At 36.6% G+C, this 26,691-nt stretch overlaps 1 protein-coding gene across 2 annotated transcripts in view; it reads left to right on the top strand.

Annotated features, from left to right (window-relative positions):
- Positions 1-26,691, top strand: part of lyst (lysosomal trafficking regulator) — a 154,070-nt gene that overhangs the window by 104,132 nt on the left and 23,247 nt on the right. Inside the window, exons 28-43 of one of the 2 annotated variants that reach the window (XM_031902458.1) lie at positions 2,997-3,158; positions 4,428-4,619; positions 5,536-5,714; positions 8,174-8,380; positions 9,622-9,798; positions 11,637-11,713; positions 12,675-12,863; positions 13,943-14,088; positions 14,482-14,578; positions 15,033-15,094; positions 15,974-16,029; positions 16,777-16,929; positions 18,193-18,437; positions 20,712-20,778; positions 22,092-22,248; positions 25,955-26,095. In XM_031902458.1, coding sequence (XP_031758318.1) covers positions 2,997-3,158; positions 4,428-4,619; positions 5,536-5,714; positions 8,174-8,380; positions 9,622-9,798; positions 11,637-11,713; positions 12,675-12,863; positions 13,943-14,088; positions 14,482-14,578; positions 15,033-15,094; positions 15,974-16,029; positions 16,777-16,929; positions 18,193-18,437; positions 20,712-20,778; positions 22,092-22,248; positions 25,955-26,095 — 2,307 coding nt within the window. The remainder of the gene's footprint in view (positions 1-2,996; positions 3,159-4,427; positions 4,620-5,535; positions 5,715-8,173; positions 8,381-9,621; positions 9,799-11,636; positions 11,714-12,674; positions 12,864-13,942; positions 14,089-14,481; positions 14,579-15,032; positions 15,095-15,973; positions 16,030-16,776; positions 16,930-18,192; positions 18,438-20,711; positions 20,779-22,091; positions 22,249-25,954; positions 26,096-26,691) is intronic. The other variant, XM_002935831.5, reaches the window with a different exon arrangement.

The following is a 26,691-nucleotide window of genomic DNA, read 5'->3' as shown; positions in this document are numbered from 1 at the left end:
CGCATTAACGGGAAAATGGACGGAGCCATGTATCGTGAAATCCTGAACGACAACCTCCTTCCCTCTGCCAGGAAACTGAAAATGGGTCGTGGATGGGTGTTCCAGCACGACAATGACCCAAAACATACAGCAAAGGCAACAAAGGAGTGGCTCAAGAAGAAGCACATTAAGGTCATGGAGTGGCCTAGTCAGTCTCCGGACCTTAATCCAATAGAAAACCTATGGAGGGAGCTCAAGCTCAGAGTTGCAAAGAGACAGCCTCGAAACCTTAGGGATTTAGAGATGATCTGCAAAGAGGAGTGGACCAACATTCCTCCTAAAATGTGCGCAAACTTGGTCATCAATTACAAGAAACGTTTGACCTCTGTGCTTGCAAACAAGGGTTTTACCACTAAGTATTAAGTCTTTTTTTGTTAGAGGGTTCAAAAACTTATTTCACTCAATGAAATGCAAATCAGTTGCTATCTTTTATTTAAAGTTATTTTTTCGATTTTCCTTTTGATGTGCTATCTGCCACTGTTAAAATAAACCTACCATTGAAATGATACTGTTCTGAGACTTTTCATTTCTTTGTCATTGGACAAACTTACAAAATCAGTGAGGGGTCAAATAATTATTTCCTCCACTGTATATATGAATATATTTATGAGGTGTGTGGTAGTATCCATTAGTTATAAAGCTAATGTAATTGCTGTGCCTGCCCATTAGGTAGTAATCAGTGAGGGGTCAAATAATTATTTCCTCCACTGTACATTAGTGAAACTAGTATTTGCATTATATGCAATAGAAGAATAGTAAATATAGAAACAATGGGAAACGTACAGTTAATAATTCAGCCCATTTTGCAACATGGGCTATATATTAACATAGCAAGATCACTGGATTACTTCAATCTGTAAAAGAAATAGTGTAACATTAATAGTATAATAATTTACAATATTTGACCAAAATGTAATTTTCATAAGAGCATTTCTAGCCTTAGGTTTAATTGTGTTGAATGTTTTATTCCACTTGGCTACATTCCTAATCTTCCTAGATTAAGGGGGAGATTTATTAAGACATAACAGAGTTGGAGGAATTTCCTGCCTCTAGCGCTTATAATTTAAAGTGGCATAGGAATATGCCAGAGGACCATTTATCCTAAACATGATTGTTTGGATCAAATTATGTAATAGATCTTTTAAGTTCATTAATCCTGATTTTCACATGATGTGAGGTTTGTCCTACATACTGTACAATTTCCCACAAAGGCATTTGAGTACATATACCACAGAATCTGAATTATAAGTGTAGTATTGCTTAATTGGGATTCCCTGTGCCTTATGTGGATGTGTGCTGAAATACCCTTTAATAATGGAATTGCAATTACCACAATTCAAGCAAAATTAAAAGTTTTTTTTACATTTTTGCAAGGTTTGTGAAGGTTTTTTTAAATTTAGTGTTGTCTAAAAATATTCTTGATATTCTTTGATATGCAGGAACTGCATAGTAGTGATTTCTTAATAGTGCTAGTTGTGGACGCTGTCATGTCTCAAGAAGCTGTTTATTTCAAGAGATGTACTATACAGTTCAGTCTTAATTCTGCATCTCCATCCATATAATGTATACTAGTGAAGCTATATTCTGCATAAACCTAACATAAAAGGACACTATACATAAAAACACCTTTTTTGAAAATGAGCACTATAAATAGGACTTGTGTTAAAATTGCATTCACATTATGTATAGATATGGGACCTGTTATCCAGAATGCTTGGGACCTGGGGTTTTCCAAAAAAGTGGTCTTTCCATAATTTGGTTCACCATGTATTAAGTCTACTAATAAATGTTTTAAACATTATATGAACCCAAAGGCATTGTTTTGCTTCCAATAAGGATTCATTTAATCTTAGTTGGGATCAAGAACAAGGTACTGTTTTATTATTAAGAGAAAAAGGAAATCATTGTTAAAATTTTTTAATTATGTGATTAGAATGGAGTCGGAGTCAGAGAGATGGCCTTTCCATAATTCATAACTTTCTGGATAATGGGTTTCTGAATAGCTGGTCCCATACCTGTGTAATGTGTGGCCAACTTTAATCCCACTGAAAATTAAAGATATTTATACATTGAAGACATACTTGGCAGATTTTTTTCCAAAAAGAGAGTAAAGTTTCAAATAGAGATTCCCTAAACCATTTTTGGAAGTGAACAATGCCACATCCTTTACTTAGGATTCAGTGGGATCAGAATCCTGCAGAAAGTGCTGGCATGTGACCAACACCCCGACAGGTATATCCCTAATGTCAGACTATTATTAAGTTCAAATTATTATTATTAGTATTATTGTTGTTCACTTAAACTTTAAGCCATTTAGGGTTATACAGTTGTTCCATGGAAAACTACAAATTACAATTCAGTAAAGAGGTCAGCACTATCTGAAATTGACTTATGCTGTGAAAAGTGTATTTTTCAAACCTTTACTATGGAAGTGTTGCCAGTCTCACCCCTGTGATCTAGCTATGTAGCAGAAACATTACAAGTTGTCTATTTTTGGTTGTATTGTATTGTATTTTGTGTTGGATTTCAGTACGTGTGAAGTAAATAGTCATAACACAAAGGGGTCTATTTATTATACTGTGTAAAATGAAATTCACTGAAAAGAAACCATCCGAACAACAGATTTAATGCCATTTTTTCCAGTAAAAGTCGCTCTAAGGAAAAACATTAAGAAATGACGCTGTTTTTTACACAGTAAAACCTGGTGACGTGTGGTGAATTCTTTTGCCATTTTTTACAATGCATGATAAATAATCCCCAAGTTGTATTCTATTTTTGCTATACATATTTTGATTATTTGAATTATATATATATATATTTGTAATTTTTTTTTTTTTGCTCTATATTTATAATTAAATATCTAAATTATATTATACATAGAAATATATAGAAAAAGAATGGGATTCAAAAAAATTTACAGTGAAATAATGCAAATGCTGTGATTGTTTGAAACAAAGGTTCATTTGCAATGAAAGATTCCATTATTCCTCGAATTCCAAGAAAGCACTTTTGCTCCTATGGACATCTTCCGATGCCCCCATCATACTCTATTTTAAGCCAAGAATCACCCCTTCATTCACCCAACGGATTCACACCATATACATTCCCTGAAGAAACAGGTGTAGTAATGACAGCAACAGGCTATGCCACTGGCAAAAAAAAAAAAAACATTTCGGCAGAAATGTTTTCATGCAGAGTTATAGCAGTGCATGCATTAATATATTTTTTTACTCTATTTATGTGTCATTTACCGTTACATACCTAGGTATATATAATACATATGCTAACTATATGTATTTTATATAAATAAAAACTGCTAATTTATAACTAATATTTGTGTGTAAAATCTAATGTGGTTTTCGCATGAAGACAACATTAGCCCTATAAGTCATGCTTCTTGTTTTACAATAGATATTTCTATATTCTTTTCTGTCATGGTAATCTATTGTGGGCATCGTTCAGACTTCAGTTAGCTAATGTTGATGTTTGCCAAATCTGCCAACAAAGTAACTGCAAGTGACAAATGTTTTTTCCTGCTGTACTCATTGCACTTGCTTTTAGCATTTCCAAGTTTCCAATTATCTTCTCATGATTTTCTAATTTTGATGAACAGTATCAGTGTCTTTTAGCTTCTGTCTAATACTTTTATTACCATTCATTAACCATCTGATTTTCAATATTACTGATTTAAGAATGCATGTGTATAGTACTTCTGATAATAAGAAAATGCAGAAGGGACCTGATGTTGTTCTTTCTTAGTTCAAGTTATTTTTTACAGGTGGAGTATATATTAAATATATTAAGTTCTAAATATATTTCATGATTCTCAGATATTATTGTACTTTTTGAGGCCTGGCACAGTTATTTCTGTGCACATGATACGAGGGCAGGTCTAACAGGTTTTGTAGTTAGGTGAGTATGTTACACGATATACATTTACTTGATGCTGAGGCCAAACTGCATAGAAAGGCAAAGTAGTAGAGGTTATTATGCAAGTCTTTTCTACTATATCTAGTGAATTAGCATGTGTACTATTAATATCCTCTAAATAATATGGGTTGCATTCGGTGACTTTGAGGGGCAATGTGTCAGCAGAGGTAATAACCCTCAGTGGATTGAACTAAATAAATATGAGTTGAGCAGAGATATGTGTATGTTAATATTTATAAAATTAAACATACCACCATTCTGTGCATCATAAGAGGCAACTAATATCCGTATATTTATATTTGATTAGCAATTAAAATCAACCTCTAGTCCCTTTTTGCAATTTAATTTCAGAAATATTGTACGCGAAACATTTTAATTCAAAGAACATTAAACACATCCACTATTTACTACCAAAATAACTGTACATTTGTATATAATTTTATGTTATGTTTTATCAGGTGCCCATAGGTTATCAATTGCACAGTCTGATCCTTTATTGATGAAAATGCGTTCAGTGGCGAGCAACGAGCTAACAGTATTGATGCAGAGGAGAATGAGTCAAGAAAATCCAATAAGGGCTTCTGAATCTGAATTTGTGCAGAGACTTCAGAGACTGACAGTTTTATCTGTTAATAGGTTAATTTACCAAGGTAATTTTGTATTGTTCAGTAGTATGCATGAAAATAATCGCTATTATAAAGCAGTAAAAACATGTAAGGTCACAGTGGATAGATAAGTAATTTTAAGGCAAAGAAAACTTTTTTTACTAAAAGTTCCCGTTTTGAGTAACTTTTAGTATGATGTAGAAAGTGTTATTCAGAACATTTTGTAATTTGTCTTCATTTTTTATTATTTGCGGTTTTTGAGTTATTTAGCTTTTTGTTTAGTAGCTCCCCAGTTGGAATAAAAGCTGCCATCTTATCCTAGCAACCAAGCAATGGTTTGAAAGAGAGGCAGGGATATGAAAAGAGAAGGGCCTAAACAGGAAGATAAAGTAATAAAAAGTAAAAATAATAATAACATTGTAGCCTCACATAGCAACAGTGTTTTGGCTGCTGGCGCCAGTGACCCCCTATTTGAAAACCTTGGGAAGACAAATAATTCAAAAACTATATAAAGTGAAAATGAAGGCCAGTTGAAAAGTTGCTAAGAATAGTCAATTCTATAGCATACTAAACGTTTACCTAAAGGTGAACCACCCCTTTAAATGCTGCGATATAGAGAAAGGGGCACCAGTTACCACAGTTTTGTTCCCAACTTTGGCTTAGACTTATAATGAACCTCAGCTGTGCAAGTGAGACATGCAGTGCAGGAAATGGACAGTCAATATTTCTGCATCTTTTCGCACCAGCTGATTTTTTTTCCCTGTGATTTGTGATCATTGCTTGAGCAATGAAACAATATACAAGTGAATATGTTAACATGTTCCAAAGGAATACGTTATTAACAAACTAGTACAAACTAATGTAGCGTCAGTCCTTGATAACTTTAGGTCATTTAAATTTATGCATATATTGTCTGAGCATTACTTAATTACATAATTTTTTTTTCTTTGTTTCAATTTAGATATTCCTCACAGCTCTACTGCTGATCTTTGTTCATCTGATACTCCGGAGAAAAAGAGGTTTTCAGGATCACAGTTTGAATCTTCTGAAGAAGAAGTGCAGTTGGATCCTTACCACATTAAACACAAATTTCAAAACGATTTGTTTAAAACCATGATTGAAGGAATCACACTTTCTTTAGTATGTATTTATTTTTATAGAAAGCTTGGTTTAACAATTTTTGGATTTTTAGTAAGTAAAACATGCATATGTAGAACATATAGAAGAGATATTATTTATAATGTTGCACTTTGTATGAACACAACACACATACAGCATTTCCAGAGATCCAAGTAATAGTTCAGAAAAAAAGAAATCTAATAATATATATATATATATATATAGTGTTAATGTTTTCTGTTGTAACAAGGTCATGAGAATATATATATATATATATATATATACAGTTACGGGATGTTTAGAAATATGGATCCACCAACATTTCTTGGAATACTGGTGCTGGTCACTACCAAAATAGAGGTAACCTCAACACACTAACTACAAAAATTAAGGGGATGGTATACCTGACATTGCCTGTGGATTTTAGCAGCTAGTTGATTTCCAGTTCCTTATACCTACTTTGGATGTCAAACTATTGCAGAAGCTTGCAAGACATTGTGGGAAAGGGCTCATGGAGTGGTGGCTTACAACAGTGTTAAAGTTGAGCATGTAGTCGGTACCAGTGGTAAGGAAATAGCAAGAGAACAGACCAAAGATGTGGATGGGATTTAAAGGACATGTAAACCCTTCATTTTCCTACCATGTATATATACATGTATATATCTCCCACCCAAACTATACCATTTGTACTGCATATTTCTCAGCACAGCTAGAGCAGAGTTTCTATGGAAACCAGCTGTGCCTTCTCTTCATAGGCTGGTAGACTGGAGGGTGTGTTTGGTAACCTGAGTTGAGAAGAACTGCATGCTTCAGTAGCTAACAGCCAGTCCATTCCTGAGGAAGGGGGCCAAGTGGGCTAGAGGAGGAATCCAAAGTGAACAAATATCCTATTTTATGTGACATTATTAGTCTTTAGTCTTGTAGAAAGCCATTTGATCTTTTTTTATCTTTCTGTGTAAGAGCTAAATCCATTGCATTCTACAAAGCTTTTTGCTATCTGCTGTGTAAAAATGTGCATGTTTGCCCTATTTAACTTGAAAGGCTGCCTCATAACATAGCAGCTTATTTATATGAACTACATAGTTCATAGTTGTAGTTAATATCCCTGGTACAGGGGAGGAGTGTAGTGAGGGGACATTTTTTGGCCTTATGAGCAGGTCTCATTTACAGAAATTCAAGACTTAAGGGATAAATCATGCTTCTTAGTGCTGATTTACCCAGTACTGCCATCTGGAGTAATCTAAAGTATTGATGCTTTCTGCTGCTCGCAAATGTCAAATGTCAGCCTTATTGGAGCTCACCTTGAATTTTAGAGTGTAAGCTCTTCTGTGAATTGCCCTCTTTTCCCATTGTATCAGTTACCAGTTGCTCTTGTATGAAAAGTCCATTGTATCCACCCATGTATTGTACAGCACTGGGGTACTTTATATAAAAATACTTTTAGCAATATCCATGATATTTACCATGAAAGTCACACACAGAGCAATTTCTTAAAAAGACTTACTAATCATTTAAACATCATTTAAACCCAATAGGATTGTTTAGCCCCCAATGAGGATTAATTATATCTTAGTTGGGATCAAGTACAAGGTACTATTTTATTATTACAGAGAAAAAGGAAATCAGTTTTAAAAATTAGAATTATTTTCTTATAATGGGAGATGGCCTTTCCGTAATTTGGAACTTTCTGGATAATGGGTTTCCCGAAAATGGATCCCATACCTGTATACAGAGTCAAGGTTTGCCAGTCTGTCCAAACCATTGTACCATGCATTCATTATAGCAGATCTTTTTCTAGTCCTAAATAAATTTTCTGCATAAAAACTAAGCAAATTTAAGGACATAATAAAAGGATAACTAAAGCATGAATGAAATACACTACCAGAATCTAAGAATATTCATTAGGAGTACATAGGAAATGAAGATTTAAATATATCTAGTATAAATAAATTTAAAGCAACTGGACTTGTTTGGTAATCATTGAAGACGTTTCACTACTCATCCGAGCAGCTTCTTCAGTTCAACGTCTTCAATGATTACCAAACAAGTCCAGTTGCTTTAAATTTATTTATACTAGATATACCATGACCTGGATGAATGAAAATCTTCATAGACAAGATTTAAATATATTTATGTTTCACAAACAATGACTTGAATTAGCTGTTATTATTTCAAAGAAAAATATAAAAAGGCAGTCTTGACCATTTAAACTTTTATTTATTAAAAAGAAAATAATACGATTAGAGATTATTATTATTAAATATATTTTGTAGATTTCCTTTTGTTCCATTCTGGAATTTCTTTGTTAAGTGATAGGTTTTTTTGTAAGCATTCTGATCTGTTCCTCCAGCTTTTATTGTTCCCATAAATTCTCCTAATTATGGTACAATATGCTGATATATAATCATCTTAATCAACATTGTAATGCTTGTATTTGCAGTAAATTTAGAAGTGTCTCATGTTTTTATACTTTTATACAGGGTTCAAGTCGAAGCAGTTCTCCCAAACATCAGTGGAAAACTATACTCTGGTCCTGTAAGGATACTTTTCGAGTGCAACTTGGGAGACTTCTTGTTCACCTTTTATCCCCATCTCAGCCACTTGAAGTTCGAAAACAAGCACTTGATATAGTCCAAGAACCTAAACACCAAGAAATACTAAGAGACTGTTTAAGTCCAGGTCTACAAGTAAGATATGATTTCAATTTCAATTTATTTTGTGCAACTGTGCTCATTTATACAAAAGCATATTTCCATTCAAGGTAAAAAATCATAAAGAAGCTTCTTGTCTAATTAAACATAAATAGTACACAGGGCATTTTGACTGCTGTTACCCACAGTCAGCATATAATAATTTCACTTTAAAGGGGTTGTGAATGCAAACAATAAAATCCCATTTTCACTTTCTCTACTCAAAAAGAAACCTATCTTCCCAATACCTTCATTTAAAAATCTGTACCATTTTTTTTTAAAAGAACCTGATATGCTGTTCATTTCCCTCTTGCTTTACTTGCTCTGACTGCTGTGGACCAGTAAGAGCTTTTTCTAAGTTATTACATTTCTTAAGTGCCTCATATACAGAAGGGCCTGACGGAACTAGAGGCAGGCAGAAGAGGCACATGCCTAGGGTGCAACTTGGAGGGATGCTAAGCATGTACCTCTTCTGCATGCCTAGCCCTAGGGAACACCTTCTGCTAGGCCCAGCATTTGAAGGGGAGGGTGCCACAATTAGTTGAAAAATAATTTTTAGGACCATAGCTGTTAAAGGCGTGGGGCTTCTGAACCTTTAAGAATACATGGCAGCTCAAACAGCACTTATCCATCCCCCCCCCCTACCTTGAAATGGTTTTGAGAATGTCCTCACAAAACCATATAAGACTGATTCAATTTAAAAAAAAAAATCAAATTTCTCACAGCTTGAAAGGTCCTTATACCATCAAGTCATGACAGGAATATTTTGAGCTTCCTGTAAATCAGAGATGTCCAACTGGAAGTCCGCAGGCTGGTTGTGACCCCCAGCCCTATACTTCATTGTATGACATCATCATTTTAATATAATTTGGTCATAAGGGCATATTGAAACAAATCTCCCTCTTGCGAAATCCTAATCTTAAATTATGATTGATTTAAGGCTACAGTTGACTGGATTGTGGTGACAAACTTGCCAGCATTGCTATTATACATTCCATAAAGGTTTTGCAACTCTAGATGAGTATCTTGCTACCTTAGGAGGATATATCTAACATTATTTTCTACAGGTTATTTTTTTTTTCCTAAAACATATATAAAGTGTGGCATACTTAGCCAATTACACATGTAATAACAACATGACTATACAATTATGTGCTACAATTATGTATTTGATTAGCATGACATATATAATTTTAAAAGGGTACAATCCTAACGTTGTTTATGATCTTGATTTTCAGCATGGACCCAAGCTAGCTCTATATTTGTATGAATTAATGCATGATCACAAGGAGGAATTAACAAAAGAAGAGCAGGTAGCAGGAGGACTTTTCATGAATGCTTTGAAATTGACTGGTTACAGATGTATCCCTCCTAGTGCCCCTCCAAAGCCGGACTTAATTAAAGCAATCAGTGAGGTATAGTAAAAAGTCTGTTTTGAAGTTGTGCAATAATAAACTAGGTTAAATAAAATAATTTACTGTGATTAAAATCAAATTATGTTAAACAGCAAAATAGTTTTATTATTTTTTAATCAAATAGTTTATAAAGCACTGGTATTGGATCCCTTATTCGGAAACCCATTAGCCACAAAGCTTCATATTACAGGAAGGCCATCTCCCATAGACTCCTAGACTCCTTTTTAATGTAATCATTCTAATTTGTAAAAATTATTTTCTTTTTCTTTATAATAATATAACCGTACCTTGTATTTGATCCCAACTAAGATATAATCCTTATTGGAGGCAAAAGAATCCTACTGGGTTTATATAATGTTTTAAAAAAATTTTTTTAGCAGATGTAAGGTATTGTGTTCCAATTTACGCCAAGATCACATTCTGGATAACCTGTCCCATACCTGTATTCCATAATTTTATGAATTAATATGCATGCTTGTGGAACAGACAAACCTGCAAACAGCATCTTAAAGGAGAAGGAAAGGCTAATAAAGAGTTAATCTCAAGCTGCAGGCGTACCTTTAGTTCTCTCAATAGTGCCCTTAAGTCTCCCCATATTTCTCCTGTTCAGATGATCAGAAGCCTCACAGGAAAAAAAACGCTGAGCTGTGTAAAGAAAGTTCCCATAATGCCTCACTCCTGCACCAAGACAGGTGTACATGCTGTACATGGGGGTGGGGGGTGAGTTCTTAGCATTCTTGAGGGAGGGGGAGCAGGAGAGGGGAGAGAGCTGCATGTCTCTGGCACAGGAAAACAAAGAGACAAGAAATCCTGTTTCTTTTGACAGAGAACTTTTGACAGAGTGCAGCGTTTCTGTGAGTGCTTATGGCTGTATTTACATAGACCTTTCTGATAAAGCCTACTCAGTTTTTACCTTTCCTTCTCCTTTAATAATCCTGTATAAGGAAAGGCTGTGGAAAGGGGGTTTTTATTGAACCATTGTCATCACACCGTCTGTTGTAGTAAGTTAGGTCTTAGATAATACATAATTATGATCTGCCCCCAGATGGCCTGCTAAATGCATTTTTTTTGCTTTTTAGAAATCTTGGAGTGCTGCAGTACTTTAAGAGAAAATCTCAGAGGTTAAACTGCCCTTGCTGAAGTGTTCCTTAGCTATCCAAGCCTGACAGCACCATTATTAATATTAATGGGAATTACTTTAATTAGAGAGTGTTTTGGCAACTGCAGTTCTCCCTGAAAACATTACAGTTTCATTTTGGTTATTTAAAGAGGAAATTTGCTTTAAAGTAATATAATTTACAAAAATACATTAAAAATGCTTGTGACTAACTACAAATTCTATTATAATATCACTGTTCTGCAGATTTCCATTTTGTACGCTGTTGTGTTGTTTCTGTGATCCCTTTAATACTAGCAACCAAAATCTTTCCAAATCCAGTATTCCAGTTCAGCTACCTCATTCATGCAGGCTATCACTCCTGTACTCCTGTTGTAGCACTAATTGCATGTAGACATCATATAAGATCATGGAGGACACCTGACACTGCAGGGCTTTGCTGCAAATTTTTATTAGTGTGTTCCACTACATGTTTCAGGCAAAGCCCTTGAAAAAGGGCTTTGCCTGAAACATATAGTGGAACACACTAATAGATACTAGCAACTAGGCAGTGGTATGAATGACAAAATGGAAAATACTTTTTTTCGGTTTGTGGAATCATTCATCTTGTTAACCTGATGGGATTCAATATAGGCTGAAGAATCATAACAAACAATAGATGTTTGCTTCCTTTGTTCATTCCATGCAACATACAGTACTTACATCTGTTTTTTTTTTCTAGGAGCAAAAAAAGTATGAGAATGAGGAAAACGAAAACAGAGTTGCCTGGAGAAAAACTATTATTAATAATCAGCAAAAGTAAGAGCCTAATATAATTAGTAATTTGTTTGAGACAATCTTTTGATAAGAACTTGTCACTGTTCAGTAAATTATAAACATTAATAGAGAATCAATGCACCCCTCTCTATTTCAGTGGCTACTGGGACAGATGTCAACAAGGCATAGTTTTTCATACTTACATAGCACTGTATATGTGTACAAAACAGATAATTCACTAAAAGGTTGGATGGTGGAGGTTTTAAAGGTTCTGCTGTTGGGCACAGTAAGTTCTATATTAGGGTTGACCACCTTTAACACTGCAAACATCACTAAAAGGATTCATTTCATCATGTCAAAATATGGCCAAAGTGTAGTGCTTAAATTCTGATGAATACTGAGATATATAGTTTTCCTAAATTACATATTTTATTCCTTATATGGATAGTTTTGTAAATGTATACAACTTAAATAGAACTCAAATTAAAGTCCAACTTTAAAAATAAAACTGCACTAATTGTATCAGTTTTTTTAAATACTACTTTTTTATTATTACAGTTTTTTTGCCATTTCCCTGTCCAGTGGGGTCTAATGGCTTTGCTTTTATTACTTCAATTAAAGATTTTTTTAAGATGTAAATCCTGTGCATTCTGCCCAGCTCCCTGCTTTTTTTTGTTCCCTGCTAGCAGTATATATCTCTTCTGATAGAATAAAGAATATCTTCCAAGGTTCATCATTATAGACTTGGTATCTATCTGTCTGTCTGATGTGTGTATGTGTGTACTTATGCATAAGAGAATTATCCTTTGTGTATTGAAATGTTTGCTATTAGTGATGAGCAAATTTATTTGCCAGGCATGGATTCGCAGCGAATTTCCGCTCTATAAAGCATTGTGCAATGTACTGGTGCTATATAAATAAATTGTTATAATAATTAATCATATTTAATGATAGGCTTGGCTTAGTGCTTTTTTATTAAACTGCCCCCTTGTGTTTTTTGTAGACTCTTCCAGCGTCTAGATGCTAGATCAAAAGACCTTTCCAAAACAGCAGGAGACATAACACAAAGTGTGTCATTATCTCAGGGCATGGAAAGGAAGAAGGTTATTCAGCACATCAGAAGTATGTACAAAGTAGATTTAAGTGCAAGTCGTCATTGGCAAGAACTTGTTCAGCAACTGACTCATGACAGGTTAGCAGCTCAGTATAATTTATGTTTTGATTTCATAGTGCATTCAAGGATTGCGTTGTTTAAATCATCTTGCTTGAAAAGTTTTTTTGTCTCTAAAAGATAACAAAATAATAAAATCTTAGAACATATGACGTGAAAATATTGAACCTTAAAATAACCTATGATGTTTTATATTTTCTTGTTATGTAGAAATAATACAAGACTCTTTTAACAGTAAGATAACAAAAACATAATAAAAATATAAATTTATAGGTGGAAATTCCCATATAATATAAAATGCAGAATTCTGCTGGTTTTGGACAAATAGTTCTTCAGAATGGCTATTTTTACAGTCCTTTATCATTCTGCAAAGCTAGTAGCAAATTTAGCAAACTTTCCACTGGTAGTTGTCTAGATCAACCCAAAGGATTAGTTTTAACAGTGTTGGCCAATGAAAGCTCTGGCTTAACAAAAACAGAACTTCATCTTTGCCCAAACTGAGTAAGAGGCCTCAAAGATTATTTCAAATTTAAATCTCCAGAAAGAATAGCAGAAATTACTCTGTAACCTTCTGCGATCTTTACAATGTTTTATCACTGTGTTTATATTTAAAAATCCTCATAAGTGCTGTAAGACTTTAGTTTCATATCGCTTAGCTTTTCAGCAGTGCAGTAGCTGGTATCCTCAAAGCTAATGACAAAAGATACAAGGAGCAATAATTATGCATTGACTGCACAACTTAAAGATAAAATATTTCATATTTTCAATTCCTTTATTGTATTTCATATATATTTCTCTTTGTATCTTGGCTTAGCAATTGATTGGGTGTGTTTTGACATCATTATGGGTTTGACCAAACAAACAGGCCCATCAACTGAATGCTCCATAGCAGGGGCAACTACATGGGTTTTCAGTGACACCAATAAATACCAGAAAGATACCATTAAATTATGCCGTTGCTCAAAAGGAGTAATATAAGGCTATAGACAAAAAAAAAATTTTTTTTACAAAACTGGTAGTAATTTAATGCATAAATAAAATATTGTATTTGTATGTAGCAGAAGTAAGTTAACTTTTTGTTTATTTTAACGGATTTAAAGGGCTGTTTGGTATGATCCAGAGTCCTACCCAACTTCCTGGCAACTGGATCCAACCGAGGGTCCAAATAGAGAGAGAAGACGTTTACAAAGGTGCTACTTAACCATTCCAAATAAATACCTACTCAGGGACAGGCAAAAACCAGAAGGTATGTGCCCTTCATCAATTGCTTTATTTCTGTATAAAAATACATTAAAATACATAATATATATATATATATATATATATATATATATATATATATATATATACAATGACCAAAATACATGAAATTGCAGTCTTTTGTCTTAGTTGTTATTTTCATAACATGCCATTAATTGACATAAGGTACAAACTGCTGCAACAGTGCACTAGGTTTTAAGTTAGGAGTGTATTGGTTTGTTATTGTCAGCCTGAAAAGAACAGTAGGAAGGTTGCCAATGCTTCACTCAAACAGCATCTTTTCATTTGGCCTGCGGGCCAAATAGTCACACACTAGAGGCTGTTTTTTTTATTTCACTGATTTCTGTATATTTCATTTCATTGTTTTTAAATCCAACAGAAACTGTAAAGCCACCGCTTTCATACCTTTTTGAAGACAAAACACATTCCTCATTTTCATCTACTGTAAAAGATAAGGCAGCAAGTGAACGTATACGGTAAATATTATATATAAATTGTTTCCTGCTGAGCAAACAAGCTAAGTGTTTTCCAGGGTCTCATGCTACTTTTTGCCTGAAAAAGACCTGTTATTTACTGTTGTCATTTGAGGAGATAAATATTGCTTTATTGTGATGTGCAGTTTTGTTCTAGTGCAGTAACCCATGGAACCATTATTCTCTCTAATTTAAACCAAATGCCTATTTGCTTGCTTATAGGTTATAGTGTGGGAAGATTTGAATCGGTGAATGAGGTTCAGTGGTACAAAGCGCAAAAACAAGAAAATTCTAGCACTGCATTTAACCCATTGATCATAGCACAACACCTTTCTTTAATCAGAAACTATAAATTATTCTCAGATAGTAATACACATTTTAGTCATTGCTGTCAAATGGTTAATGTGCACATAAAACACTAGTACTCTTATTAAAGCTTTTGCATTTTATTGTATAGGGTTACCCAACGATGCATCAATGTGGCACCATCCAGAGAAACCTTTGGAGAACTTTTATTAGGTGAGTTTCTGTCATTGTAATTTCAGGTTATTAGTACCTAAAACGATCTGCAGCATTGTCAGTATTAAAAAAGGCCACAAACCCAGGTCCTGATATGCTGATTTATATACATGTCCTGTAATATGAGATTATCATGGCTTTTTAAGAGAAAGTGGTACACTTGCTAAATTGACGTTTGCTAATAGGCTTTTACTGTATATGTTACACATTAAATGTTACATCTGGATTTTATGGTGACTTGGGAACAGTAATTGGTGAAAGGTACATGATCCATTCTTGGCTTAATTTAGAAATAATAAGCTGTTTGAACATCCATCACCTCCAAGTTTCCCTTAAATTTGCTTAAATGTGCATTTCTTGTTCTTTTTTTTTTTTTTTTTTTACACATAATAAAGCCCTAAAATGTGTGTTCTATCTTTGTCACTGTTCTAATCAAAGGAGCAGTATACTGTACTCCCTTTTTCAACATAAATTCAATGAATAGGAATATTGTCTTAATTAAGAATTATGCATAGTTTTTAATTCTTGCACTAAACATGGCAAAATCTAAATTTGAAAGTAAGGGCACATTCTGCTACCTGTTTGTCCAAACAAATCACTAGATGGGCTGCTTTTTATCTCAAAAAAGGATGCAGCTTGGAAAAGGGAAGGGTCTATTTATACAGACGCTGCACTTTTGACACTTGATTTGTTTTGACTGTGCTTGTACAGACAGGAAGTAGAATGTAACTTTACCTTTAGTAATTAATTAAAGTAAGCAATAAAATGCTAAGCAGTATAAAAGTGCTACATGCATCTTTCATTTGAAATTGTACAGTAATTCATTGGAAGCATGATTGGGCTATATTTTAATATTATGCCTTTCTATTCCTTTTTTAGGAAATTCGGGGATGTACTTTGTTGAAGACAATGCAGGTGATACAGTAGAATCTACCGTAAGTTTAAGGTTCTGGGGTTTTCAGGTTAATTTTTATTATTGCACTAAAACATTTATATTTACATTTATAACTTTATTTTAATAATGTTTAGTTTGCATTGGGAACCAGCGTAGTATATAGATAGCTGCAGTTTTGTTCATGCAGAATTGGTTGTTTACTATTTTAAAGTTTTGGCACTTTTTAAGGGGACAGTGGACACATTACCAAAAAGAAGCAAAGTGCAGTTTGTATGATATCATTTGTGTTACGGCCTTAGACACAATGCTCCTAGCAGTATGTACCTGCTGCATGGTTCCACTTCCCCAGCCTCTTCTTCGGTTTTAATCTTTCCACCCCCAATTGAGTGAGCAATCTTGTTGGGGGGTGCATGTGCCCCCAAAGGTTCTTTGTTGGGGTGGGAGGCAGCATTCAGAACATGCAAGATATTCAGAACATGCAAGCTAGGCAGTGTAGAGGGATACAAGGTGCTGTGGAGCCCTGTAGTTAGCACCAATTTATGGCACATTATCTGCACAGTCAGCTGAATATTAATCCAAAGCACCTGCTGTTTGCACCTTCCAAGTGGAAGAGTACTCCATTACTTGAACCCATATTGTATATTTTTATACACTGATATTTAAGGTGTAAATTTTGCTTAATAAAAAGGCACCTTTAGTAAGAATGTGGCTAGAGAAAATGCACGCCCGTCTTGTATAAGTATTTCTTGGTGGGAAACTTGCAAGGTTTTTTAATTTTTTGTTATAGTCTCTGCATGGTGAAACAGAAGCAGCATCTTTTGCTTGGACGTATGAAGAAATCAAGGAGGTCCATAAGCGCTGGTGGCAGTTAAGAGATAACGCTGTCGAAATATTTTTAACAAATGGAAGAACCCTGCTTCTGGCTTTTGACAACACAAAAGTAAATGTGAACATTTATGTATCAGTATTAATTTTCTTAACTAGCATTGCTTTGCTCATTGTTTCTTTCCTGGTTATGCTTTTTAACATCAAATCTGCTATTTGATAGATATTGTTATTAACTCCTAATAACACAAATTACTATTTGAGAGCTAAAGTTTAGCAGAAGAATTTATATTGGTGAGAATATAATATTACCATTATGAAATACAAACAGCTATTTACAATGGATACAATAAAAGAGCTTCAGGTATATCAAGGTAGAAAGAAAGATTTATATAAGTACTGCACAGTGCACTCAGTCTGCCAGAACAGTTATTTTAAGAAGTATTGTTGACACTTGAACACTGAAATGCAGACAGTGGTTTTGAGTGTTGCCATGGTAACTTCTGAACGTGCACTGATAAACGAAAAAAAGGGAGCTACAATTGTATCTGATAATTTTATTTTCAATTTTAGTAACGGATTTCTGTTTACTTAGGGGTTTATATAACATTTCACACTGCGTATTTAACATTACTATAATTAGCATTCAGAATAATGCTCAGGCATAAGAATACTTTGTACTGATTTCAAATCTTCATCTGGTCTAAGTCCTTTCACTGACAACAACAGCTCCCAGATAACATGATACAGGTATGGGATCCCTTATCCGGAAACCCGTTATCCAGAAAGCTCCGAATTACGGAATGCCCGTCTCCCATAGACTCCATTTTAATCAAATAATTCAGAATTTTAAAACTGATTTCCCTTTTCTCTGTAGTAATAAAACAGTACCTTGTAATTGATCCCAACTAAGATACAAATAATCCTTATTGGATGCAAAACAATCCTATTGGATTTAATTGCAGTTTTATTGATTCTTTGTTAGACTTAAGGTATGGAGATCCAAATTACGGAAAGACCCCTTATCCGGAATACCCTTGGTCCCGAGCATTCTGGATAACGGGTCCTATACCTGTACAGTGAATATTACATTCCCTTATTTCAAGTTTTCCCTCATTTCACCTTTATTTTGTTGTTCCACCAATATATAATGCATTTCCTGGATTTTGTACAGTTTTTTTTCTGGTCCCCTGTATCTTTTAGAAGTGCAACAGGTCTGCAAATTTTACATCTCTGTGGGTAGAACATAACAAATGTAACTAGTAATGCTATAAAAGTGACAAGATGTTAGTGTATACAATTCTATTATTTTTTATATATTTTGGCCCAACCTAATTGGTAGAAAAAAATATTTAAAATGTTTTATTTTTTTTCTAAGATACGTGATGATATTTACCACAACATTCTGAATAACAATCTTCCAAATCTTCTGGAGTATGGAAATATCACTGCTCTTACACATCTGTGGTGTACTGGACAGATCACCAACTTTGAGTACCTTACTCATTTAAACAAGCATGCCGGGCGGTCCTTCAGTGATTTAATGCAGTACCCAGTGTTTCCCTTCATTCTTAGTGATTACTTTAATGAAACCCTTGACCTAAGCGATTCAGCAATTTACAGGTAATAAAGTTGTGTTTTCATAAATTATACAGAAACATGAAAGTAGCACTGCACAGAGTCAGGTGGTGATTGCACCCAAGCACTTGGTCTGGCTGTGCTCTGAATCTCTCTCTAGATAAACAATCAGGTGCAAGGCACAGAGTTAATCTCTGGCAGGCAAAAGGCATCCATGTGCTTGCCTCCTGCCTTATGTCAGGCAGTAGACAGAGGGCTCTGTGTGGCCTGCTTATGCTTGCCAAATGCAGGCATTTGTAGGGCAAGGCAGATGAAAGTCTCTGTGTTCCCATTGATTTCCCCGACAGCTGTTTCCATGGAAATGGTCACCATGCACCCCATGGCAACTGTTTACACGGCAGCTGTCAGGACCTCCATAACAGCTTTTTCTGATAGCTGTCCCCATGGTTTCTGTAATGGTTATTAAAGCAACAATTGTCAACATTGTTGTGATGACAGCAATTAAATTTTCATGATAGCCGTTATCATGGTTTGCATATTAACCATTTAATGTAACCTGTTTCTGTTTCTACTGTTACTGGTTTCATTGGGTTTGATGAGTACTAGTTTCCATAGCAACGGTTACCATGGCATTGTCTTAGTGAAAATGGACACTGTATTCTGCATGCCAACTGTATCCATTTCAGGTGTCGCCATGGTTTCCATGGCCACTGCTATGACTATCAACTGAAATTTTATACTGATATTACCATACTAACAGTTACCATGAGTTCTGTGGCTATCACTTGGTTTACCTAAGTATAAATTAGTGCTAATTTGAAATACCTCTAGTTGCATTCCATCAAAAATTACCATTGTAATTAAAATTGAGATCTACAATTATGTCTTTAAATTAAACTTGCTCTGTTTGGGAAATCCCCTTCAGCAATACGGTTGAAGGAATTAAAGTGATCAGTCGTGATTTGTATGGTTTACTTTTTATTTTTAAATTACATTTCAAATAATTTACTTTGAATTTTATTTTTGAACCAAACAACATTTTTTAAAGTCTCAGAAGAAGCCAGCACTACACAACAGAACTGCTTTCAGATAAGCTATTGTGTACTGTCAATATGACCCGGGTCACATAATATCATAATAGGGTTGCTCCTGCTTGAGTGCTATTCTTATGTCTAGTTGGGGTTAGTTTACCAATGCAAATGATTTCTGAAATAGTTCTGAACGCTATAGTGCTGAAATCCTCCCCAGCCATCAGGAAACCTGCTTTTTAAAAGGGTAAGGGTCTTGATGTCAGAAATCATTCTGACTGTATTTTGGGTGCTAAAATTCATAACAGTACCAGCCCATGGAGGCACTATCAGTTCAGGCAGCTGAATCCTTCAGCAGAGAGGTCAGGGAGATGTCATCCTATTGTTCTGGTGATTGGCTGCTGGGGGGGGGGGAAAGGAGGGCAGCGCAGTAGTAAAGAGAGACTGAAGTTTATCAGTGCACAAGTTACATGGCTTTTGTGCACCTGGGAAAGTAAGGAAACCCCATGTCAGTTTTAAAAATTAGATATAAAAAATATTTTTTCTTTTTTAAGAACAGATTTCAGTGCAGAATTCTGCTAGAGCAGTGATCTGAAAGAGATACTGACACCTGAAATTAAACTGTTTTTTAAATTTATCATTGCACTGTCTTTGTATGAGCTTTAGAATTCTGCCATAAAAGTATTTGCCAGATATGTTAACATTACCAAAATAATCCCCATTGCTCCTCTATGAAGGGGCGGCCATATCTGTTCAGCAGGAGTCTGTTAGCATTAGAAGCTATAACTGAATTTGAGAAGGGACAGTCAGGTTGGCAAAATAGTCAGGTTTAGGAACTTCAGGTAACAATTACTTACAAAAGCAGCCCTATCAGCCAAAAACGATCAACATGACCAACATGAGGTAATTTTGAACATACATTATTATTTTGAAAAGTAGTTTTTTCATGTCCGTATCACTTTAATAAATAAGGTTTTGAAATTAAAATGTTTTTTCGTGACAGTATTCCTTTAAGTTTGTAGAAGTTAAATTCAGATTTGTTGATATGGGTTGTACAGTAAGCAAAACCACCAATATTTGTGAATGACCCCTCCAATTAATGGAGTTTATCACAGCAGTTTTGATAATAAAAGTCTTAATTCAAAGGGATCAGCTCAGTCATAGCTGTCTTGTGAATTAAGTCTAAAGCAAATTAATCTGATCTACCAGCAAGAAATATAACCAAACAAAGGCTGTTTGTGTAGAGAGAATGCTAGTTTACTATAATTACACAGCTGTCTTTTATCTCCAGAAATCTTGCAAAACCTATTGCTGTTCAATCAAAGGAAAAGGAGGATCGCTATATAGACAATTACAAGGTATGTTACCCCCACATTTTTAAATATAATATTTAAAGACTGGTGGCTGTTACAATGCCATAAACATTGTAAAAATATGGGAAAATAAAAATATAAATATGCTGTTATATTGCATTATTCACATATAAAATGAATAAATAAGTGACTGAAAAATATTTTTAAATAAATGTATCAAATAATGTTGAGTTGGAGATTTAGCTATCCCAAATGATTACCTGTCTCAGAAAATAAGATTTCCTAAATTGTTTTTCTGGGGGGTGATTTGATTTATATCAATATAAAAATACAAGGCACAAAGTTTGCCCAGGAGCAGTATCCAATAGCAACCAATAAACATGTTTGCTTTTAAACATTTGACCAGAAAACACTATATATTATTTAACGACAAAAGTGTTCTGACATCTGCCAGATTCAGATTTGCCAATCACACAGATTTTAAAGCACACTTCATCACTCCAAAACAAAAACACTCCAGCCAGTGCTGGGCATTGTGCATGATAACTTTCTGCAAATTGAAGTTCCTAAAATACAGTTGATATAATTTCTGTCATTTAGTATAATCTGAACATTTATAACTAAATATTGTAAATATATGCTGGGATCTGTTCAGAACTAGCACAGGTAAATCTATGGACCTGTTCATAGTCAGCAACATGGGGCAGTTCTCAAATAAAAGAATGTAAAAGAGGGTGTTCCATTTACTTGAGTCCAGAATCAACTGATGACTGTCTATTAAATACTACAATTAATGTTTTATTGCAAATAACTTAAGGTGGCCATACATGCTTGTTTTGCAAGGTCGCTCTAGGGCCAAACGATCTAATTAATACGGTGGGAATATGGGGCGTCATACCGAGGACCACATCAACGAGCCGATGTGGTCCCCGAATCAAGGGGAAATTGAAACCCTTCCAATCAAGATCTAGCCAATTTCATGCTAGATATCGGTCAGGTCCCATATACGGCCAGATAAGCTGTCGAATCGCTCTGAAGAACCCGAATCGGTAGCTGAAATCTGCCCATGTATGGCCATCTTTACCTGCAACAGTAGTCTTTTTCTAAAAAAACACTGTATCAGATAATGTCAGGTATGTAATCAGCCTCCAGTGTATTATGCACAGTCTGCTCGGTGTATTTAGCACTACATTATTAGATATTTTTGTAGAACTGCCATTATTATATGCATTATTTTCTTTAATATCCAAATGTCCCAGCAGTTTAAATATCAGTGTGTGCCTTCTTTTTGATTACTTTCATTAGAAAGTAAATAATTCTTTGTTATTCCCTACTGAATATGACTTGAATTATTTCAGTATTTAGAGGATGAGTACTGCAAAGGAGATAGAGAAGATGATCCAATGCCTCCTGTACAGCCATACCATTATGGATCCCATTACTCAAACAGTGGGACTGTACTTCATTTCTTAGTCAGAATGCCTCCTTTCACCAAAATGTTTTTAGCATACCAAGGTAAGTATATGATTAAAGGAGACATATAATATAACTAAAAGCCTTTTCAATCTTCTAGGCAATAATAATAATTTATAATAATGAATAATATATAGTGCTGATTTTACTTTGTGCCAAAATTTTATATTATTTTTAAAAAAATACCACTTTATTGGAGCTCCCTATAGATCCTCTGTGGTCCCTGTCTGTATTTCAAATGTGAGGTAGGCGTGTCCTAACAGTCCCTGCCAGAAGCACAGTAGTAGGAGTTTGTCAGTCACAGCCCTGCAGTTCCCTGTCAGGTCAGCCTAGCTGCTAATTGGTTCCTACCCTAGTGCAGTGTGTGAGTGCTACCATCTCCTCTGTACAGCCTGGGAAAGCAGCTTGCAGGAAGTGAAACAGATGGGCGGGACTAGTGAGGTTTTGGGGGAAAATTTCAATAAATCAACCTGAAACACAACTTTTCTCAGCACATTAATTCTGTATTTAGAGGAGAATAATGCCCTGGCGTATTCTTGATTTTCATACAATATGTATTTTAAAGTTAGTGCTATTCCATTTTAATGTATCTGGTGGCATGCAAAGGATCAGCGATATGGCTGTATTATGGTTAGACACATGGGCGTCCACAGAAGGGGGCAAGAGGGGGCACTTGCCCCCCCCTGGAAAAGTAGCAAAAAAAATGGGGAGAAGGGGGAGAAGAATTTTTTTTTTAATTTTTTTTTTTTAGTTGTAACATTATTTATATCCCCACCTTGGCCATTATAAAACCGCCGCCCAAACCCCCCTCTAAAGGTCCCAGGAACTGAGCGCAGGCACCACCTTCCCACCCTTCCCTATACTGGAGCGGTGCGCCCATGACACGCATGCGTATTGGGCACGCCCCCCCTACGCATGCGTGTCTTTGAAACACAAGGCGCCAGAAGGCGCAGAAGGCGCTTGGGTGCGGCGGCGGTCGGTTGTGGTGTGGGCTGGCTGAGTGAGCAGGACTGCTGGCCTTGGCTGACTGGCACCTGGGACTGGGATTTCGAGGCACTGCTGCTGCTGACAGGTACAGTTGCTGGGGGCGCAATATGAGGGGGGCTTGGCTGCTGGCACAGTACAGATGGGGGGCTTGGCTGCTGACACAGGTACACAATGATGCTGGGGCCTTGCTGGGGGCGCAATATGAGGGGGGCTTGGCTGCTGGCACAGTACAGATGGGGGGCTTGGCTGCTGACACAGGTACAGATGGGGGGGCAATATGAGGGGGGCTTGGCTGCTGGCACAGTACAGATGGGGGGGCAATATGAGGGGGGCTTGGCTGCTGGCACAGTACAGATGGGGGGGCAATATGAGGGGGGCTTGGCTGCTGGCACAGTACATATGGGGGCAATATGAGGGGGGCTTGGCTGCTGGCACAGTACAGATGGGGGGGCAATATGAGGGGGGCTTGGCTGCTGGCACAGTACAGATGGGGGCAATATGAGGGGGGCTTGGCTGCTGGCACAGTACATATGGGGGCAATATGAGGGGGGCTTGGCTGTTGGTACAGTACATATGGGGGCAATATGAGGGGGGCTTGGCTGCTGGCACAGTACAGATGGGGGGGCAATATGAGGGGGGCTTGGCTGCTGGCACAGTACAGATGGGGGGGCAATATGAGGGGGGCTTGGCTGCTGGCACAGTACAGATGGGGGGGCAATATGAGGGGGGCTTGGCTGCTGGCACAGTACAGATGGGGGGGCAATATGAGGGGGGCTTGGCTGCTGGCACAGTACATATGGGGGCAATGTTGCCCCCCCTACGCATGCGTGTCTTTGAAACACAAGGCGCCAGAAGGCGCCTGGGTGCGGCGGCGGTCGGTTGTGGTGTGGGCTGGCTGAGTGAGCAGGACTGCTGGCCTTGGCTGACTGGCACCTGGGACTGGGATTTCGAGGCACTGCTGCTGCTGACAGGTACAGTTGCTGGGGGCGCAATATGAGGGGGGCTTGGCTGCTGGCACAGTACAGATGGGGGGCTTGGCTGCTGACACAGGTACACAATGATGCTGGGGCCTTGCTGGGGGCGCAATATGAGGGGGGCTTGGCTGCTGGCACAGTACAGATGGGGGGCTTGGCTGCTGACACAAGTACAGATGGGGGGGCAATATGAGGGGGGCTTGGCTGCTGGCACAGTACAGATGGGGGGGGCAATATGAGGGGGGCTTGGCTGCTGGCACAGTACAGATGGGGGGGCAATATGAGGGGGGCTTGGCTGCTGGTACAGTACATATGGGGGCAATATGAGGGGGGCTTGGCTGCTGGCACAGTACAGATGGGGGGGCAATATGAGGGGGGCTTGGCTGCTGGCACAGTACAGATGGGGGGGCAATATGAGGGGGGCTTGGCTGCTGGCACAGTACAGATGGGGGGGCAATTTGAGGGGGGCTTGGCTGCTGGCACAGTACAGATGGGGGGGCAATATGAGGGGGGCTTGGCTGCTGGTACAGTACATATGGGGGCAATATGAGGGGGGCTTGGCTGCTGGTACAGTACAGATGGGGGCAATATGAGGGGGGCTTGGCTGCTGGTACAGTACAGATGGGGGGGCAATATGAGGGGGGCTTGGCTGCTGGCACAGTACAGATGCTGGGGCCTGGGGGCGCAATATGAGGGGGGCTTGGCTGCTGGCACAGTACAGATGGGGGCAATATGTTGGGTGCTGGCACAAATACATGGGGGCAATATGATGGCTGTTGGCACTGGTACATGGGGGGCAATTGGGGGCTTTTTTATGTGGCATGATAATTTTGATCCATCTAATGTGTGTTTCTGAGTACTGAATTATGTGAATAGTAGGTAGCTGAGTAGAGCAGAGTAGTTGTAAAAGGCACTAACAGTTGTAAATGTATTCATTAATTAAAATATATTTAATTACAATTGTATATTTTTACATACAGACACACGTAAACTAGTATCATCCTGCAAAAAAAAAAATATATATATATATATATATATATTTGTCTGTTGCAGGATGATGCTAGCTTACTTGACCCCCCTTGGAAAATTTTCTGCGGACGCCCATGGTTAGACAATACCATTTTAGATCAGAAAAGGTATCAATATAAACTAGATTGCACACTTATGTTGAACATTTCTGTATAAAGAATCTATTATATGTAATTTTGCTTTAAACTTGATTTTAATGTGTATTAATAAAACATATATATCTGTTTGCAGTGTGCACAATAATAGCTGGAAAAAAGATTCTGCAGGTGCACAGCAATACTAGCAACAGTTGGTTGTGAGGGTTTAGCTTGGCTGACTAGTCTGTAGTTAATTTCTGATTCGTTCTTTCCCAGCTGGACAAAAAGCTGTTACAGAATTCTGGTAATTATTAAACAAATGCAAGATAACTGGAACAAGAAAATAAATAAGAAAAATCTGTCAATTAAATATGCCATAGTGCAGAAACCCATAGGAACCAATCAGGTGCATTCCTTAAAGACATTATTAAACTGATGTCTAGTATCTGATTGGTATCTGATTGGTTTCTGTGGGCTACCAAATTTAAACAAAGATGATATATATGTTTGATGATATATATGATTGAACTAAGGGTCCCAGATAAGCCCTGCTGTTGCAGTAAGCCACATTGTTCCAGTAAGCACCCCCATCTTCAAATATGTAAAGTTTAAAAAAAAAATAGTTTGGGTGGTATATTAAGTTATGCATAGCAAATAACCTATTTGTTTTTGTCATTGTAGATCAAAGTTTTGATATTCCAGATAGAACATTCCATTCCATGAAAACAACATGGAGGTTGTCATCTTATGAATCAATGACTGATGTAAAAGAGCTCATTCCAGAATTTTTTTATTTACCAGAGTTTTTGGTAAACAGAGAGGGTAAGCCAAAGCTATTACACCATATTTCATCAGAGGTGAAGAATGTACATTTTGGGAAGAGCGTGCATAAAAAGCATAGATACTGCATGCAAAGGAAAGTTTATTTGAAATGGTTAAATCATTAACCCTACATTTTTAACAGTATGTATAAAATGTAAAGTAGTTTTGGATGATATAGCAAACTTGTTTAGTATCAGTTTAAACATTGTTATATATTTAAAGCTGTGTTTTTTTTTTTTTTATTTTAGTGGAACCTAGGTTTATAAAACAAAATATAGATTTCACCTTTATGGCATTTTTGTATATCAACAGACTGGCACTGTGGTCATGGTCACAAGACCAATTCTAATCTACATTAGAGAAAGCACTTCATTTAGCATATGGGGAAAGGTAGGGAATTTTCCAGTAGGTGAATCGCATACAATGATCGGTGAAGTTTTAACATAACCCTGAACATAACATAACCCTTGTTCATCATCTTGTATCAGCAATACACATAGGAAGCTTAGAGTTTCCCTAAATACAAGTGAATCAAATAAGGTGCTACACCACATGTCGGCATCTGTTTTGTGTGTGAGACTTGACCAGTCTGTAAG

The sequence above is a fragment of the Xenopus tropicalis genome, chromosome 5, assembly GCF_000004195.4.
Source record: "Xenopus tropicalis strain Nigerian chromosome 5, UCB_Xtro_10.0, whole genome shotgun sequence".
Taxonomy (NCBI): domain Eukaryota; kingdom Metazoa; phylum Chordata; class Amphibia; order Anura; family Pipidae; genus Xenopus; species Xenopus tropicalis.
Note: the sequence above shows the minus strand (reverse complement) of the source record. Positions and strands in the feature narration are given on the sequence as shown.